An 18656-nucleotide genomic window follows, 5' to 3' on the forward strand; every position below is an offset into this window, starting at 1 on the left:
CAGGTGGGCGGTGGACAGCAGCAGTAAATCCAGCTGTAACCGGGAGACGAGTGCTACGATGAAGGCTCCTACAAGATGTGTCAATCAAACATGGAGCTCTGTGGTAACTCAGTAAATATTAACCAGTGACAGATCAGGGCACAGAACAGAACTAAAGCTATTCTTCCTCTGCTCTGTAGGCAAACCAGTAAATGTTAGAGCCTCTGTGGCGTCGAGTACCTAGGAGACAACCAGTCCTGTCTCTTTTAAATCAGGGAACTAATAAATGTTTGTCTTGGATATTTTCTTTGAAACATTAAGAGAAGAACACATTTTAATGTACACACACAAAAAACACACCAAACAATTCAAGAATAAACACAGCAATTTATTCAACAGTGACTGGAAATATTTACCATTAGAAAAATAAAATGCAGTGTGTCCTTATGAATCATGTGCGTGGCAGCATCAGAATCCATCGTAACGTGATGTGGATCAGTCTCCAATGCACAGTACTAAAGTATGTTTACATTGCTTAGGAAAGGTTTGTGTTGCAAAGCTACTCAAGACAAATTGTTGTCCAAATTGTTGCCAAACTCTGCAAACGACATTGCTTCTTTAGAATACACGGTATCACTGTCGCTTATGAGTAAATTAAATAACGGAGGCTTGCCGTCTTAAATAACGCTAAACCGTTAAAGTGCTACTAGCAAATAACACATCCAAAACCCACGTTTAGCTGGATGGTATTTCTATAGATATCACTGCACACACCACACTAATATATATATATATATATATATATATATATATATATATATATATATATATAGCTACACACACACACACACACACTGAACTGCTCAGACTAATGCATCTCAGATATTACACCTGACAATGTCAGGAAATAAGTGATCTAATATAGAGTGTTGTTATTTATATTGAAATATATAGTCACATGAGTTTAGTCTCTTCTGATGCAATGTCTTCAGAATGTGCTCATAGTGCACTTTCGTTACAGAGTAATCTCCTGTAATGCGGTACTTTCCCAGTCAATGAGAAGTCTTCAAGTTTTAACGCTCCGTTCCAAGTGGATGGAGACAATGCAGACAAGGAAGTTAGAATCATCTAAAAGTGGAAAAGCTACGGCAACGCGTCACACCCTGAGGATGACAAAAGCAGTAAAGGAGCAATAAAAAAATGAACTGGTGGATTCTAGCGGCTAGTAACACGAGGCTTTCACCTTACCCCAAACATGCTACCTGACACAAAATTTCAGACCAACAGCCTACGGTGTCTGCATCCTCCATCTGTGCTGGAGTCGGGGTGTTGTGCTTAAGGTCATGCAGACACACAGTTGTGCACTAGGGTGCCCCCTGCTGGAGATTCCTCTCATAGTTTTCCAGACAGATGTGGACACGCTGAGTGAAGTAGCTTGGCTGAGAAATGGCCCGGAGGAGGTCGGTTTGGACCAGCGTGATATCATAGAGCTCAGAGGTGCTGGCAGTGCGAGTCTCAGTGCCACCTGCGTCCAAGAACACCTGGGAAACACACACACAGAGAGAAAAAAAAAGGAATGGGTGGGGGAAGTCAGGTTAGCTTTGTGGACCACCTCTACTCTCACCATCACATCTGTTAAAAGACAATTTATAGAACAATATCTGCATAAAAACGTCCTCCCCAAAAACAACAACAACAATGCACATGAAAGTATCTATAAAGACCAGATGTACACACACAATAGTTGAGAATGGAAGCCAAACATTACAACGAGTGCATGTTGGGAGATGACTTTTGTCACCACACACTGAAGGGTTCCAAAGAGGGAAAAAATGTACTTACAATTTTAATTAAAACGCTTAAAGATTGTAATGTGGATCCCTCAAGGGCAAACTGCAGGGACTCGGAAGGTGGCACAAAGGAAAAACTCTTTACACTTGTGTAAACAATTTAATTAATGATTGCTGGATTACATTTAGCAGATTCAGGTTCAGGGTTCTTGAATAGAACAAAGTCATGGTTTACTGAGACATTTAAATGGAACGAAGCCACGATTAATGCCATTAGAAACAACTCTGTTTTCCCTACTATTACTTGAAACAACTAGATTGGGACCTCACTTAATAATTGAATGAATAAGGAGACATTTTGAACATAACTTCAACAGGAGCAAAAGAACGAGACGATAAGCAGATCAAAAGTATGTAGATTGCAGAAATATCATTGATATGAATACAGCTCTTTTCATCTCCACTACATAATGTAATAAATGACGGTTCATCCAATCATGTTTCCTCTGCAGAGAGAAGCCATAAGGTCAGTCGTTTGTGAGCCAGAGCCAAGTTCTGTTCAACAAGAAAAATAAAAATAACAAATATATCGCGTTCGCTCCTGCAGTTGTACACCAGAAAAATCTAAACCGCACGATCAATAGGTAGTTAGAAAGACAACTAAACCTAATATATTATTACGCCAAAAAGAAAGTCAGTCATTATAGACCAGGTCACAATCGGAGCCCATCGTACACAGAGCAAGAGGCGCGCTCACTAAAAGAAGCAAACCTGTCAGTTTCTGATGAGTGAGCCTGGTTTATCCAGGACAGATGCCATTTCTTTAAAAACAGCTGGAGATGATAAGAAAGAAACAGTCTAACAGATTGACCAGATGGGTGTGAAGGTTTCTAAGAGCTACAGGTCCTACGGGATTGACTCCCTGGTTATGTAACACAGCCTGAGACTCTGCTCTCAGAACACGAGGAACAGACGCAGCAGTGTTACTGAAACGTATTCACATGGCTCTAATTAAGACGCTGAATCATTTACAGAGTGGATAAAGATAATTAGCTAAATGAGAACAGTACTCGTTATCTGTTTGGAGTCCATTCGAGATGTGCTAAAGACCCGAGAATGGAAGGATGTACGACGTAGTGACGGTACCTTGGGATGAACGATGGTATCCTCGTCGTTCTGTCGGATGTTGTCGTCGATGAAGATGTGCTCAACATGTTGGTCAAAGGGGTCCACCCACAGCGGCTTGCCCCCTCGGATGGAGAAGGTATTACTGGCCCACCTGAAGGAGAAGAAAGGAGAAGAAAGATTATGCATAGATGCCACAAAACCCCCATCCCCACCGGCTTGAAAGGGTGCCATGCATACCATTCAAAGTGGTCCTGGAAGCCCCCCAGGCCCTGGACTGAGCTCAAGTACTGATACAGGCCTCGGTCTCCGTCCCGAGTCGAATGGCGCTCCTCGCCGCGGCTCAGGGCGGCTCCCCTCTTGCTGCAGCGGATCTTTCCTGGAGTCATATTCACATTTAACTGAGCGGGGAGTGACAGGAAGAGTCAGAGTCAGAGAGGGAACCGCTTTAAGAATGGTTGGCTTCTGGCAGACGTCACCTACATCAATTGTGACATCAGCTTTCCCACACATAAAAGCTACATGAAGTAAAACGCTGGCCTTCTGTGGCTTTAGAACAAATAGGGTAGATTAAACAGCATGAAGCGGATACATCTTTCTAAACCAAATGTTTGGGTAGGTGGACCAGTTGTTTAAAAAGTCACTATTCTACACATCTAGATCACAGTCTGCATTAAACGTGGCAGGGCTTTGTTTTGCCTTTCGACCTGTAGTAAGCCAACGTTGCTAACAGCACAACCACCGAGCAGACTACAGTGAGAGTGCACGTGGAGCAAATAGACTGTGCATTACGTCTTGTACACCTGAGGGGGGGGGACGCTAGGCTCACACATGATGCTGTCAGTCCAGGTGGGTTATCAGCTGTAATTACTCCAATTTGCATAGCTTGTAGCTGTTTGCTGCTATATTAATGTTACAAATGAGAATACAGTTCCTTTGGGTGAGGCGGCACCAGAGTGCTTTAACTGTAAACATGCTGAGAGCCTGCAGACAATAACCACAACACAGGCATATGTCAGTCCATAAGAAACACAGAGTCAGTGGTCTTTTAGCATTAAGGGACAGTGTGTGAGTATTAATGGCCTCTAACAACCTCAGTGCAGCACTACGTGGCCTTCAGAACATACGAAGAATCAGTGTCGCTTCTGGGCCTCTGTAGGAACGTGGCGGTGCCAGATGACAGACTCTGGAAGAAGACCCACTGCCGGAGCAAAGATGAATAGCTTTTTCTAGGCTTAGAAAAAAAACCATAGCGCTTCTTAGTTTTGGGTGTTTATACACCAATTAAAATGCAGTTATGAATATTCTACTTAATATCTGCCAATAAACGCCGCTAAATGGTGAACACTGTAGCATCAAAGGGTAAAAAAACAGTATCACCAACGATATTGAGTTGTCAACATCAATCTTCCGTTTTTCCAAAGCAATATATGAAATGATAGGAGGTTGAATATTATCTGATCTGCGCTCTCCACCGGACAGCTCGCTTTGCCTGACAGCTTCATCTCCTCCGCCTCCCGCCATGCGCCCATTCCGCACTCCGCACAAAGTCAATGTGTTCCACTCCAGCGGGCTAACAAGCAAGCTACGAAACCCTGAGAGAGGGAGCGTCTTCCTTCAATGGAGGCTCCGTGTTAAAAAGACACAAGAGGGCCCTGCTCAAGAGAACAACAAGGTCACCGTCCCACACACATTCACTGCAGAACCCTACAGCACACCCAGAAACACACAGGTGGGCAGTTTGTGGATGACTAGTGCTCTTATTACAGCAGGTAAGATAGTAAACATGTCACATTAACACGGTACTTTTCTGGTGTATTAACATTTCCTTTAAAAATGATAAAAACAAATATGTATTTAATGCTTTTTGACTGGCCAGGCAGAAGTCGACCGGTCAGAGATAATCTACGTGATTTTTGAACGTAGAGAACAGCTCCAGTTCCCCATCAGAAAGTGCTGCTTGAGGAGAGAGGTAGAGGTGACAATGCTTAAAATATAGCTTAGGTAGAACGCTGACTGTGTAGGAGTAACTCACACAACAACTACCCCTTAAGTCTGTGTTATGAAGTGTTGCCAAGGAGGCCGTGCGTGTGATCCTGATGGATAATGTAGACGTAAACCTGACGTTACCTTATTCTGGTGAGGTTACCACAAACCATCTGGTAGACCTAAGAATGTTGTTGTAATTTAAACTGTCCCATTGAAAGATAAACACATTGAGCACCAACTCATCCCTCCCTTAACACTCCTGGCTTCAGAATAAATAAGTGTGATGTTACTTCTACCTTGAGATCGGGCAGATCGGGGAACAGCGGATGAGCCCCTTCATTCAGCGCTCTGGATACAGCGCTCAGCACACGAGGCAGGTCGCTTCCAAACGTACGGAAAACAACGGCAAACTCCCTCCCTTCCTGCGTCAGGTCTTTGAGCAGCTGGAAGAAGGAGGGTAGGATCCAGTGGTACAGTTGTCCACCCTCGCCTTTGACAGACAGCTCTCGGTCCGCCTGCAGGGAGCAAAGTCAGCGGTCAGTAACCAAGGTAAGTAACTTAATAAAAATATCTAATCTGGCCTCCTCCTAATATATGATGCTTGCCTTGGTGCCTGCGGGCCAGCGGAACAGAGCCAGATGCTCATCCAGAATCCCGCCGAAACGTTTCCCTGCGGCAGAGGTGAAACCCGGCGTGCGTCCAAAGTGAGAGTAGTAACTCACAGCGTTGTCACAAGGTGGCAGCAGGGATGTTGAGTCGCTCAGCCACTCCCACCTCCCTGCATCACACAGGGCATCATTCATTCAATGTTTCTATAGGACATAAAACCTTTTCTTCCCTTGATGACATTCATGAGGCAGCCTGACCCAACGGTACACAGCATTCTGTGTATTGTTGGGTCAGGCGGCCTCATTAATAAAAGGTATGTAATTGACCACATATTGACACATATTTCTCTTTTGTACTTCAATTCATTATTATGCTAGTTTTTAATTGTCATTCCTCGTAATTCGTTTATACAAGAGTAATAATTTGAAAATGGAATCAGCAGAAGGGATAATAAATGGTCATATTTAGTAGTAGTTATCACGATATTAAGTCACCAATAACGTGGGATTTGTCATAGCTCTGTTGTACATTCAAAGCAAAAATACGTCACTTTGATATTCTTCCACATTACAATAGAGAGGATGACCTGCCATTCGGTATGTGTCTGATTTCAATTACATTTCTAAAATCCCCGTTTGATCTCACTGTCACGGTGTTTGACAGCTTGTCGAACATGTACCGGAACAAGGAACTCGCTGGCTCAGCAGAAAGTCCTCGTGTGAACGTCAAAATGTCATCACTAGCACAGCGTGTCCTCTTCACCTTGTTTGCTCATCTTCCCCCAGGTGACCGTTGAGAGGAAATAATCCAGGGCGGCCGCCGGGCCCTGTCCCGTCACGGTGTCCGACACCAGGATGGTGTTGTTGAGGTCGATGTGCAGGACCAGCTTCTTCCTCGGGCCGGGACGTGAGGGACAGAGCCCGCGTGGGACTGTCCCCGGGGACTCTGTCCCACTCCCGTTGTCCGTCCCGCCATGTTCTTCAGCTGCTCGACCGCTGTCCTCTAACCCCTCCATTAACGAGCTATTGGTTTGTACATATTTCAACACAGACATTCCACCGAACCGGCTCAGCTGCCATAGTCATTTCACGGGTTTACTTCCTTGTTCCTCCAAGCCACCTGTCTTCTTCGGTGGTTTAATAGTGGCGCACTAGTCCGCCAATAGCGTCATCTTCCGGTGATGTACAAACGGTTTTTTACATCAATTTCTCTGTCAACTAAAGAATACTTTCTGTTCCTATACATCTTAAACAGGCACCTACGCACTTGCGCTCCGCCCGTGGGACAACGTGGCAGCTTTCGCGTCAGGTGTCCCGCTGGGGGTCGTGTCATTCGGGGTAACCTTGACAACAGATGCCTCCCTTGATCCTGGATCATGTTGACCTCCTCTATGACCATGTACATTTACATAAAATATTACTGTGTACTTTTTGAAAAAAATGAAGGTAAAGTTAGCAGAGGTGTGGACTCGAGTCATGTGACTTGGACTCGAGTCAGACTCGAACGTACAAAGACTTGCAACTCGACTTGGACTTTAACATCGATGACTCGTGACTTCACTTGGACTCGAGCCTTTTGACTCGAGAAGACTTGATACTTCCCATGAAAACTGGGGGAAAACATTTTCACACCACCGCGCCGCTCTGTTTATCTGCATCTGTCAAAAAAATGTGCGCCACCTGTATGCAGAGAGCGCTGCCTGCACGACATCCAATCACTGCAGTCCATTTGACCGTATCAACGAGACAGCTCGTTCATGGTTACAAAAATCGGGATTTTTGAACCCGGATTCAGACTCCGATGGAAATCCTCACCAACATTATGTCAACGTCCGTTTTAAAGTACTATAACACAGTCACAGTCGATCCACCATTACCCTTCCCTTCGTAGTCTAGGTCTGTGAGGCAGCGCACCATCACCCAGGGTTCCCCGTCCCCACTATAATAAGAGGACTTGAAATGACTCGAATCCAAAACGGTAAGACTTTGGACTCGACTTGGGACTTGTCTCATCTTTGACTCGACTTAACTCGGGACTCGAGGGCAACTACTTGAGACTTAATTGTGACTTGCATAACAATGACTTTGTCCCACCTCTGAAAGTTAGTACTTTTGCCATTATACTCGCCCTTTCTCAATCTTTGAAGTCTCTCTAAACCAGATACAAGCCGGGTAACACTCTTTTGACACTTGATCCTATTTCACGTTGACCTCCCCTATTTCCATGGAAATTTACATATAATATTAATGTTTACTTTTTGAAGAAATTGAAGGTAAAGTTAGTACTTTTGCCATTATATTCACCCTTTCTCTTTGAACTGTCTTTAAAGACGGGTAACACTCTTGATCCTAGTTCAGGTAGAGCTCATCTATAACCATGTACACTTACATCAATTTTTGTCTGTGTAGCTTTTGAGAAAAGTAAAGGTGAAACCAGTAAGAATGACATGTTATTCATCTTTTCCCTTTCCTCTATGCCCATGTAAATTTTTACTGTACAGTTTGAAATAAGAGAAAGTCAGCGCAGTTGGTCCTTTGTCCCCTTCAGTGCAGACCACAGGATGTATGATCCAGGGGCCCCTATCAGGCCATTATTCCTCCTCGGTCAGATGTAGCTGCCGGTGGACTTTTGTTTTGAGTGTTCCGGTTACGAAAGGTGTTGCTCCAGCGGCGGTCCATGAGTCAGATCGAGGCAGAGCCCATAGACGGCATGAGGCCGTAACAACCGTCCGTGAAGTCGGGTTGTTTGGATAACAAACCCTTAGTGGGTGGTAAACTCCATCATGGGCTAAATACTAGCACGAGACTGTTGGTGAACAAGTACCGTGACCCTCTATGGAACACTGTAACCTTCAGGCAACACAACGGTTTTTTTTTTACCCTTTAATTATTTTTTAATTATGTGTATAATGTCAGCAGACATGTCTGTGTCCAATCAAATGAGGGCCCAAAGTGGGTGAGACATTTTCTCTTTGGGTGAAGCATTCTTTTGTGGCTGCCAAGCTGCATGGGACAATGCCACAAATCGATGAGACAAAAGTAACTTTTTAACTTGTTTATGAAATATCTTCATTAAAAAAATGTGTTTGTGTGCATGAGTATGTAAATAAGTATATTTAAAAGTTTTATATACTTAATTTGTTATTTATTTACTAAAACTGTTTTTTTTTTGGTTAGTTGCCACAAGGCAACACTGTACTGTTAACAGTGAACATTTTTTGGTTGAAAAGACGTTGAATAAACGTCTATGCCAGACGTTGAAAAATGGTTTAAAAGTGAGTTGTTTCAACGTCTATTAGTAGACGTTAAAAGACGTTTGTTTAGACCACATATCAACGTGATTTTTAATACGGTAAAATGTCGTCCTCTACTTTGTGCTATAGCATTATTTTATAGGTGTAAAAAGAAATGACGTCCACATTTGTACATTTACCACCGATATTAAAAATCACGTTCAAAACTGGTCTAAACATGGACATCTTTTCAACGTCTACGAATAGACGTTGAAACAACTTTCACTTTTAAACCATTTTGCAACGTCTTTTTAACGTCTTTTCAACGGATAAAGTGCTCGGTGGAAAAGCACAAGTTACACACAGTCAGTTGTCATGTCAACAGCCCATAACAAGGACAACACAATGATTCATTTGTATTTATTCATATCAATATAACAACTTTTCCTATACAAAACAATACAAAAATATACAAGTGCAGCAACAACATAAACCAGTTAGTTTAGAATTGTGTGTTTGTAAACCAGTTTTCTGAATCATTGGCACTTCATTTTCAGATTCTGTAACAAGATTTGGCTCTGAGTCACTTGAATCCGGATCGTATACCTGAAATCAGCTCCATTGCCCTCATCGTCACTCAATGATTCAGAATGCGCAGAACACCCCTCAGTTGCAGATGCCTCTAGTCAACATGTTCGTTCAATTTATTTTATTCAACCCAAAATGAAAAATAAGCCTGAGGGAGCTTTACAGTCTGTAAACATGCAGCATCCTGTCCCAAAACCATCACATCGGCACACGTAAAACTCTCTTCAACTGGAGAAAACCTAAGGGAGAACAGCGGAGGAGTAGGTGTGTACAGAGAGAACAACTTAAAGATGTACAGTACGTTCAATTCCTACGACAGAAATTATTCAAATATTCAGAGTAGTACGCCAGGTGTAAGGCAGGACAACTGCAGGGACAACCTCCATCCACAGGAACCTGTGAGGAGGGAAGAACAAAGACTTTAGGGAAACGTGTGTAATTTGGGTTTATAATGACAGTAATAAAACAATGATAACAGCAGGAGGTGTTTGAGAACCCTTATTTATAGATTGTTTACATATGACATTATAAACAATTCATCTGCAACTTATGGCATTTCTGGAGTAACATTTCCAGGTATATTACACAGTACCATACTTTATGTTGAGGATTAAATATAATCATGCATGCTCACGCTAGATGGCAATTACACTTGAACAATAATGTAATACTAATAATGAGTGGAGGCTGTGTATGACCCGGAGCACACGAACATGTTGATAAAAAGGCTGCACGCACTCTCAGGGTCACGTCCATACATGGGACGGGGTGACCATGACTCACACGCAAAACATCCTAAATATGGAGTGAATCTGTGGCTAAATAACTACACGCTCTCTCAGGGTCAATCGTAGATAAAACAGAATTTTGAGACTAACATGTCTCACACACCAACTATCTGAAGTATGCAGTGAACTCATGAACAACGGGAGACGCGATGATCCGAGAGCCTGGAGGGATAGACATCCCTGTGCTCCAATGGGGCTCTCAGACGGTCATAAACAAGGAGCCGCCTCCATCATAGTGAACCAATCAGAAATGCTCTTGGACTATATACTCCGAGCGCATCTTGTATTAAGCGCCCTTTCATTGCTGTTGCTAGACAGATTGAAACAGGTCCGTGCACGTACGACTGCAGGACTGAATACCTCTGTCACAAATAAACATTGTCATATTGCTTTGATTAAAGTCTCAAGTCTGGTCCTTGCTTTGCATTCACGACATTTACAATGTTGCTTTAAGCATGCAGTAACTTAGAATGTGTTGGCTAGCTTGTTTACAGGCCACAACTTGTTGAATTCAGCTGCGATCTGTGTTTAGGCCGCGTTGTTTTAAAAACGTGAATTTTCTACATGAAATGGGAACGGCAATAATATGATATGGGTACAGTAACAACCTAACGCATAAGCAACACCAAACACATGGAAAATACTCTATTATGGTACTTTTGGTCCAGTTCATGTTGAACGCTAAGCATGCTCCGAGCTAGCATGCTCCAAGCTAGCATGCTAACTAGCAAACTATCTGCGCTAACGCTAACTAGCTTACCAAAAATAACAGTCTTTCCCGTATCGAGTGGGCAGCACAAGTAAAATAACTGGTTATAGTTTCAGGTGTGCTTCATTCAAACACTCACGTACTTACAAAGTATTGGGGCCGGTAGCCGTGGTTGTATCAGGCCGTTCACGTCGCTCTGCTCCCGGACACACTTCCCCTCGCGCTGCACCCTCACCCTCAGCTCTGCAAGCGTCTAAGAACTTGCGCATGCGCGTTACAGATGTGATCAGAGTTACGTGTTTACAACTAATGTTTGAAACGGCCCGCATTAATTTGTCCTTAAAGCATATTGTTACGCCCCACCTCCTCTCCCGAGCCGGGGTGGCGGCGTAACAGACACACACTCTGTATTTCCATATTAAAAAAAAAAAAATCTTAAAAAATCTTAAATGCGTTGAAATCACGTCTTTGCGTAGACCAAATTTAATTCATTATTATGATAATCTTAATGATGTTATCGTCTCTCTTTCAACCTCACGTTACAACATGACACATAATCGAGAAATGTACCCTTTTCAAGCACGTTGAGGTTTCTCGCACTTTTTCGTCGGTTGAAAAGACGTTGAAATGAGGTCTTAGACGTTCAGACCTCATTTCAACCCGATTTCAACCATATTTCAACGTTGAAATAACGTCTTGTGCTCACTGGGTTAGGTCATTGACCATAGTCAATATTTTTGTTGTACCAACTACTGATATGGAATGGGAATGGAAACAGGAACATTTAATGGGCGAAAGGTTTAAAAATCAAGCTGTTAGGGCTGATCCATCTCACAGTGAGGACAGTGACAACGAGGACAGTGAGCTTGAAAGGAGCCAGAAAGATTGGATCCCTGCAACAGGTTTTCCAGACAGTTAGGAGATCAGGGGTCAGTCAGGGGTCAGTCAGTAGAACAACGTGTGTCATTCATTCATTCATTTTGAATATGACAATCATTTGTACTTTCTTAGGATAACGCATATCTGATGAAAGCGACCGTGAGTCTGTGGATCAAGATGAGGATGAAGACATGGTAGAGATTGAAAATCCTCCCTGGTGAACACCCCACAATACATTCTGTGCTCGCCCTGGCATAACATATCATGTCCCCCCCCTTCAGTATTTTAAGACATTCTTCAGGTTATTGTACGCCAGTCGAATGTATATGCCATACAATGTGACACAAACAAGCCATTTAAGTTTACATGTTTTGTATGTGGCTATGTTAAACCGTTGAGAGGTCAAAAGGCACTGCGGCCCTCCACCGCCACCGCCTCTCGGCCGACCCTGCCCCCAGTGTAACTGTTCTCCGGGGCAGGCAGTCCTCAGAGCGACCCAACCTCGTAGCATCGCCAGGGCGTTGATTGACCAACTGCAGTCAAAGGAGTTTGATGTGCGAGTCAGAGGGTGCAACAAAACCCTGTAGTGCAAAAAAAGTGAAAACCGACGCGTGCCGGCTGAGGTGCGATGCCAGCCCTTTGGGATTGGGCCCACCATTGACGACGCCCGGCCGCCATCCCGGCAGACCCCCCGAGACCCTGAGGCCCGGGCGCCGCCCCGGCAGACCCCCCGAGCCCCTGAGGCCTGGCCGCTGTTCTGGCCGCCCCCCCGAAGGACCCGACATGTGGCCGTCGGCACCTGGAGTTACCCGCGTGGCCCAGGATCGTCGGGTCCCCACCCTCCCTCCCCTTGTCTGATTTTCTCCGGTTCTGCTCCCCTTTAGGACCGTCTGGAAACCGTTTTGTTTACAGAATATGATTATTAAAAAACGGACAGGGTACAAGAACAGGACTTGACTCTGTACGGTGTGCGTGGTCGGGTTTGTGAGGAAGACACTGGACACCAGGGTGACAAGACTCAAGTCTGCTTTATTTTTCGTTCGTTCGCTGCAACACGCCGGCGTCCCGCTCGCTCGTTCGCACTGTCTCTTAAGTGGGGGCGAGAGGACACATGTTAATTGTCGCCAGCTGGTTGCCAAGCGTTCCCAGCTGGCACTGTTCCCCAAGCCACTCCCCCTCTCTCCCCCCTGCAGCCGAGCCGAAACCACGCCCGCCACCACAGACGCTAATCCTGATAGCGCCACAGTGGCCGCCCAAACATTGGGTGTCAAAAATAATACAGCTCTTGACAGATGAGCCGTGGCCTCTGGCCGTACGCAGGGACCTTCTGTCCCAGGTGGAACTTGAACGCAACAGGCCTGCCTGAACGGGTCATTGACACCATTCAGAGTGCAAGAGCCGCCTCCACTCGCTCTCTTCACAGTGGTAAATGGCAGGTTTTTGAGGAAGGGTGCCGTCTTAGGCACACCATTCCTTTCCAGTGTTCAGTAGTTGACCTACTGCCTACTGCGTTTCCTGCAGGATTTAGTAGACAAGGGCAAAGCCTTTTCTACTATTAAAGTATATTTACCGGCTATCTCAGCCTGTCATTTGGGCTTTGGTGAGAAGACGGTAGGGGAGCACCTTTTAGTATGTCGCTTCATGAAAGGTGCTCGCCGTAAGCTCCCCGTCTCCAGGCCCCTGGTTCCTCTGTGGGATCTATTGGTGGTGTTGGAGGCCCTCTCTCAACACCCGTTTGAGCCTATGGAGGCAGCGGAGATGAAGTTTATTTCACTCAAAACAGCATTGCTCTTGGCTTTAACCACAGCAAAGCGTGTGAGTGACTGTCCAGTGCAAGCACTGCATTTGTATGTGAGTAGATCAGCAGGTTTCAGAAAAGCAGATCAGCTGTTTGTGTCCTGGGCCACTTCTCACAAAGGAAAGCCATTGTCACGCCAGAGGCTGTCCCACTGGATTGTTGAGGCCATATCCCTAGCCTATAGTTGTAGGGGTTTGCAGCCCCCCCCCCAGGCCATATTTCTCTTGCCACTTTTCTATTAAGGCCAGATTTATGGAAAAGACTGGCTTTGGATGTGCGGAGAGCAGGAGGGAGAAATTCATAGCTCATCCGGGCTCAGATCCCCGTGCTTCGAACAGAGAAGTGTGTGTAGAAGCAGCCGCTACAGCTGTGTTTGCCTTTGACTGGGGTGTGGGGACGAAATCTGATGGGAAAGCATTCCTCCCCCCCCCCAATATACAGAACCGTTCATGTTCTTCAATATTCTATTAATGTTCAAAAGAGCCCATTGTAGTTATGACATTTGAGAAGTTTGGATTTTTTTTGCAATTGTTTTCTTGTGGAATACCCGATGCCTCACTGCCTCCAGCGGCCCCCAGGTCATTTGAGTTTGAGATCCTTGATTTAAATAGTTGTGGAATAATTTGAATGTACACATACATGGGGTGGATAGAAGGGGTGTTTTGGGGGGGAGAAGGACATATTGGGCGGGGGGGGGTAAGATGGCTGAGGGTGGATAGAATAGAATATACTTTTATTGTCCCCTGGGGGAAATTTGTTATGGACTCAAAAGTGCTTAGTGCCATCGTTGCCATTACAGACAATAAAATACACATAGAAAATAGAAAAAATACACAAAACTACATATACACAAATATAAATAGCTAAAGATAAAATAATAAAATACAGCACACAGGGTTATTGCACATACCTCAGGCCTATCTCATACAAATCATCATACAACTTCTAATTTAGATATGGATTTAAAATTTTGATGGAAGCTGCTACAAAGGAGTATTTAAACCGGTTCAATCTAGTTTTAGGTATTCTGTACCTTCTACCAGAAGGCAAGAGTTCGTATTCTGTTCGAAGGATGTGGGACGGGTCCAACAGAACTGCGCCTGCCTAAGTACAGACTGCTCATAGATGGACTGAAGGGAGAGCTTTCCAGTCCTCCCCATTACCTTCATAGCAGTCTGTACTAGGCGCTGCAACTTTGATTTTGACTGTGTGGAGAGATTGCCGAACCACGCTGTCATCCCATACCTGATGACACTTTCTATCACTGCCTGATAAAATAAAAACATAATGTTCCAAACACCCTTAGTCTGCGTAAAAAATACAGTCTCTGCTGTAAACGGGAACATACATAATATACATGGTCACTCCAGCTTAAGCGGTTATCCAGGTGGATACCCAGATACCTGTATGAGGTGACCTGTTTGATATCCTCCCCATGAGTGGTCAAAGGGGTCAGATCCCCCACCGACCGAGGGTCAAGCACCATCTCCTCTGTTTTTTTTGTGTTAATTGTAAGATGGTTATTGTCACACCACAAAACTAATTTGTTAACCTCCATGAAGTACAGCCATGGATCTGAGTTCTGGTGAAGCAGACTAAGAACGGCAGTGTCATCAGAAAATTTAAAAAACAAGTTGCCCGGGAGATTATTGGTGCAGTTGTTAGTATAAAGGGTGAACAGGACGGGTGAACTTACACAACCCTGAGGGGCACCTGTACTGATGCATTTAGATTCAGAAAGCGAGTCGTTAATCATAACAATTTGAGCTCTCTCTGTTAAAAAAAATAAAACCATTTAATAATAGTAAAATAAAAATAAAAGCAGATGAGGCTGTTTTCTGTAGGACAGGGTTTCTTAGGAATGGGAACAATGATGGTTTTTTCCAGAGGGCAGGGACCAGATTGGAATCTACAGACCTCTGAAACACAGTGTCACACTTCGGCTGGGGCATGCTGCAGTGAGGACTCAGGCGCAGAGTTTCTTCCATCAAAGTGCTCTTTATTAGACAAACCAATAACGTGCTCCAACGACGAGGGACATATAGACAATGACGCGACAGGGGACAACAGGCACACAGGGCTTAAATACACAAGGGAGGTGCAGGTGATTGGACACAGGTGGAGACAATCACGCAATCACAAGACAGGGCAGGAAGTGAAGTTAACCCAGGATCACAAGAGACATGAAACTTCAAACTAAAACAGGAAGCGAGGCCCAACCGTGACACACAGGGCACCATGCAGGGGTTAACTCTGCAGCAAAGGTTTTAAGGAGGAAAGCAGAAATGCCATCCGGGCCTGCAGATTTCTTTTTACATACATGGCTAAAGATTGACTGAATTATGAGGGGATCAACTACTAATCTAGAACACAGATCACTTGTTAATGACTGTAATACATTATTGCATTCCAAAGAAAAATCCTGTGTATCAAACCTCAAAAAGAAATCATTCAGTTCATCTGCTTTACTCTGCTCGTCATATGTTGTAAGGCCCTTTTTATGTGTTGTCATATTTGTAGCAGATTTAATGGAGATCCAAAGTTTTTCAGAGTCCATATGTCATGGTTTTGGGCTCCTCCTGTCCCTTTCCCCCCCCTACTGGTCTTTAGTTATTCATACATCGTGTCCACAACTCACCAGCTGAGTCCCATTTTCCATCCCCCTCCTCTCACACCAATTGTTACACACCTGTTCCCCATGACGTTAATTATTCCTGCTATTTCTAGCTCCCCTTTCCCTTTGTTCCCTGTCAGATTATTTTGCCACCCACACAGGAGACACACTCCTCAGTCTTTACGCCGAGTTTTGTCCTACCGTGTCTTGTGTTCATTGTCTAGATCCAGCGTCCGGTCCCGCCGAACAGGAGGAGTCCCAGCTGAACTACGGCCAGCCGGCTTTGTCGGGAACGACGGGCAGAGCGCTCCTCTCCCCAGCCCTCGACCTCTAATGCCCCGTTTCACCGGGAGATCTTCTGTTCCCCTTTTTCTCTGAAGACCTCAGTTGCTGTTTTTGTGCCTGCCTTCGCGGCGTCCTCTAAGTTTGCACCTTCCTATTAAAAGCATTATTTTTCCTGCATCCCGCTTTTGGGTCCTCTCTCTCTCCACACCACAGAATAATCTGACCAACAATGGACCCAGCGGATGAACACCCGATTCGTGCAGCTGTCGAAGCGCAAGGAGCCATGCTCGGGAGACACGACTCGGAGCTAGCCGCTGCTCGCCATGCGGTGGATTCCCTGGCCGCCCAACTTTCGGACTTGTCCGCCCAGGTCCACCACCTCAGGAGAGCCTCTCCTGCTGCTTCCAGGGACTTGGAACCCCCAGAGCCCAGGGTCAATAATCCCCCCTGTTACTCCGGTGAGCCCACACAGTGTCGAGCCTTCCTCACTCAGTGTGAACTGGTGTTCTCACTTCAGCCTGTCACCTACGCTAGAGAGCGAGCGCGAGTCGCCTACGTCATCTCGCTCCTAACCGGACGCGCTCGTGAGTGGGGCACCGCTGCATGGGAGGCTGGGGTTGACTACATCACCCAATTTGACTTGTTTAAGGAGGAGATGATACGGGTGTTCGATCGATCGGCTCATGGCGAAGAGGCTTCTCGCATCCTGTCCACCCTCCGTCAAGAAGGACGCTCAGTTGCGGATTATTCTATCGAGTTCCGCACCCTATCCACCACCTGCGGCTGGAACGAGCCGGCGCTCGTTGCGCGCTTCCTGGAGGGCCTCCGGGCCAGCATCAAGGACGAGGTGATCGCCCGTGAGCTGCCTACTCGCCTCGACCCTCTTATTGAACTGGCAATAAGAATCGAGAAGAGATTTGACCTTCGTCATCGCTCCAGGGTGGTGGACATTCCTCAACCGGCCGCCTCCCCCACCCACTCCCACCCTAACCCCCGGGCTGAACCGGAGCCCATGCAGCTGGGTGGACTGCGCCTTACCGCTAAGGAGAAGGAGCGTCGCATCACAAACCGTCTCTGCATGTACTGTGGCGCGGCCACCCACTTCGTGTCAACCTGTCCAGTAAAAGCCAGCGCTCGACAGTAGAGGAGGGATTACTGGCGAGCGCTACTTCCATCTCTCCGTCAAAATCGTGCACCCTGATTCCAGTAGCCCTGCGGTGGGCGGGGTCATCGGTCTCATGTAACGCCTTAATAGACTCTGGGGCAGAAGGGAATTTTCTCGATGAGACATGGGCCCGAAAGCAAGGTATCCCGTTGAAGGAACGCGGGGGGGTCACCCCCCTTTTTGCCCTAGATGGTAGCTCCCTACCTAGGGTCCACCTCCAGTCCACTCCCTTATCGCTCACTGTTTCCGGCAATCACCATGAGACTCTTTCCTTTTTAGTGTTTCGCTCCCCCTTTGCCCCGTTAGTGCTGGGGCACCCCTGGTTAGCCAAACATAACCCTCATATTAACTGGTCCACTGGTTCCATCCTCTCTTGGAACCTGTCTTGTCATGTCGAATGTTTGTTGTCTGCTAACCCCCCCGTCTCTCCTGTCGCTGTGTTACAGGAGGAGCCGGGTGACTTGGCCGGGGTACCGGAGGAGTATCATGACCTGAGAGCGGTCTTCAGCCGTTCACGGGCTACTTCTCTCCCTCCCCATCGTCCATATGATGGCGCTATCGACCTGCGTCCCGGGACCACGCCCCCGCGCGGTAGATTGTTCGCCCTGTCCGCCCCAGAACGCGAAGCACTAGAGAAGTATCTGTCAGAATCCCTTAGCGCCGGAACTATCGTGCCTTCCGCCTCACCTGCTGGTGCCGGTTTTTTCTTCGTTAAGAAGAAGGACGGCACTCTGCGTCCGTGTATCGACTACCGGGGGCTTAACGACATAACCATTAAGAATCGCTATCCCTTGCCGCTCATGTCGTCTGCATTTGACTTGTTACAGGGAGCCAAGGTTTTTACCAAGCTGGACCTTCGTAACGCGTACCATCTCATCCGCATTAAGGAGGGAGATGAATGGAAGACCGCGTTTAATACACCGTTAGGGCACTTTGAGTATCGGGTACTCCCGTTCGGCCTCGTCAACGCTCCGGCCGTCTTCCAGGCCTTAATTAACGACGTTCTAAGAGACATGCTGAATATCTTCGTCTTTGTTTATCTGGACGATATATTAATCTTCTCCCCGTCCCTCCAGGTCCACGTACAACAGGTGCGCCGTGTTCTG

The 18656-nt window shown here is 45.9% G+C and overlaps 1 protein-coding gene across 1 annotated transcript; it reads right to left on the reverse strand.

The window, feature by feature from the left end:
• Positions 1-346: 346 nt before the first annotated feature.
• Positions 347-6642, reverse strand: si:dkey-32e6.3 (uncharacterized). Its single transcript, XM_037480779.2, has 6 exons — positions 6255-6642; positions 5489-5661; positions 5180-5398; positions 3135-3295; positions 2916-3048; positions 347-1520 (listed from the first exon to the last, which is right to left on the reverse strand). The coding sequence occupies exons 1-6, from the start codon at positions 6544-6546 to the stop codon at positions 1344-1346; spliced, it is 1155 nt and encodes a 384-aa protein (XP_037336676.2). The 5' UTR covers positions 6547-6642; the 3' UTR covers positions 347-1343.
• Positions 6643-18656: the final 12014 nt, after the last annotated feature.

The sequence above is a fragment of the Pungitius pungitius genome, chromosome 1, assembly GCF_949316345.1.
Source record: "Pungitius pungitius chromosome 1, fPunPun2.1, whole genome shotgun sequence".
Lineage (NCBI taxonomy): Eukaryota > Metazoa > Chordata > Actinopteri > Perciformes > Gasterosteidae > Pungitius > Pungitius pungitius.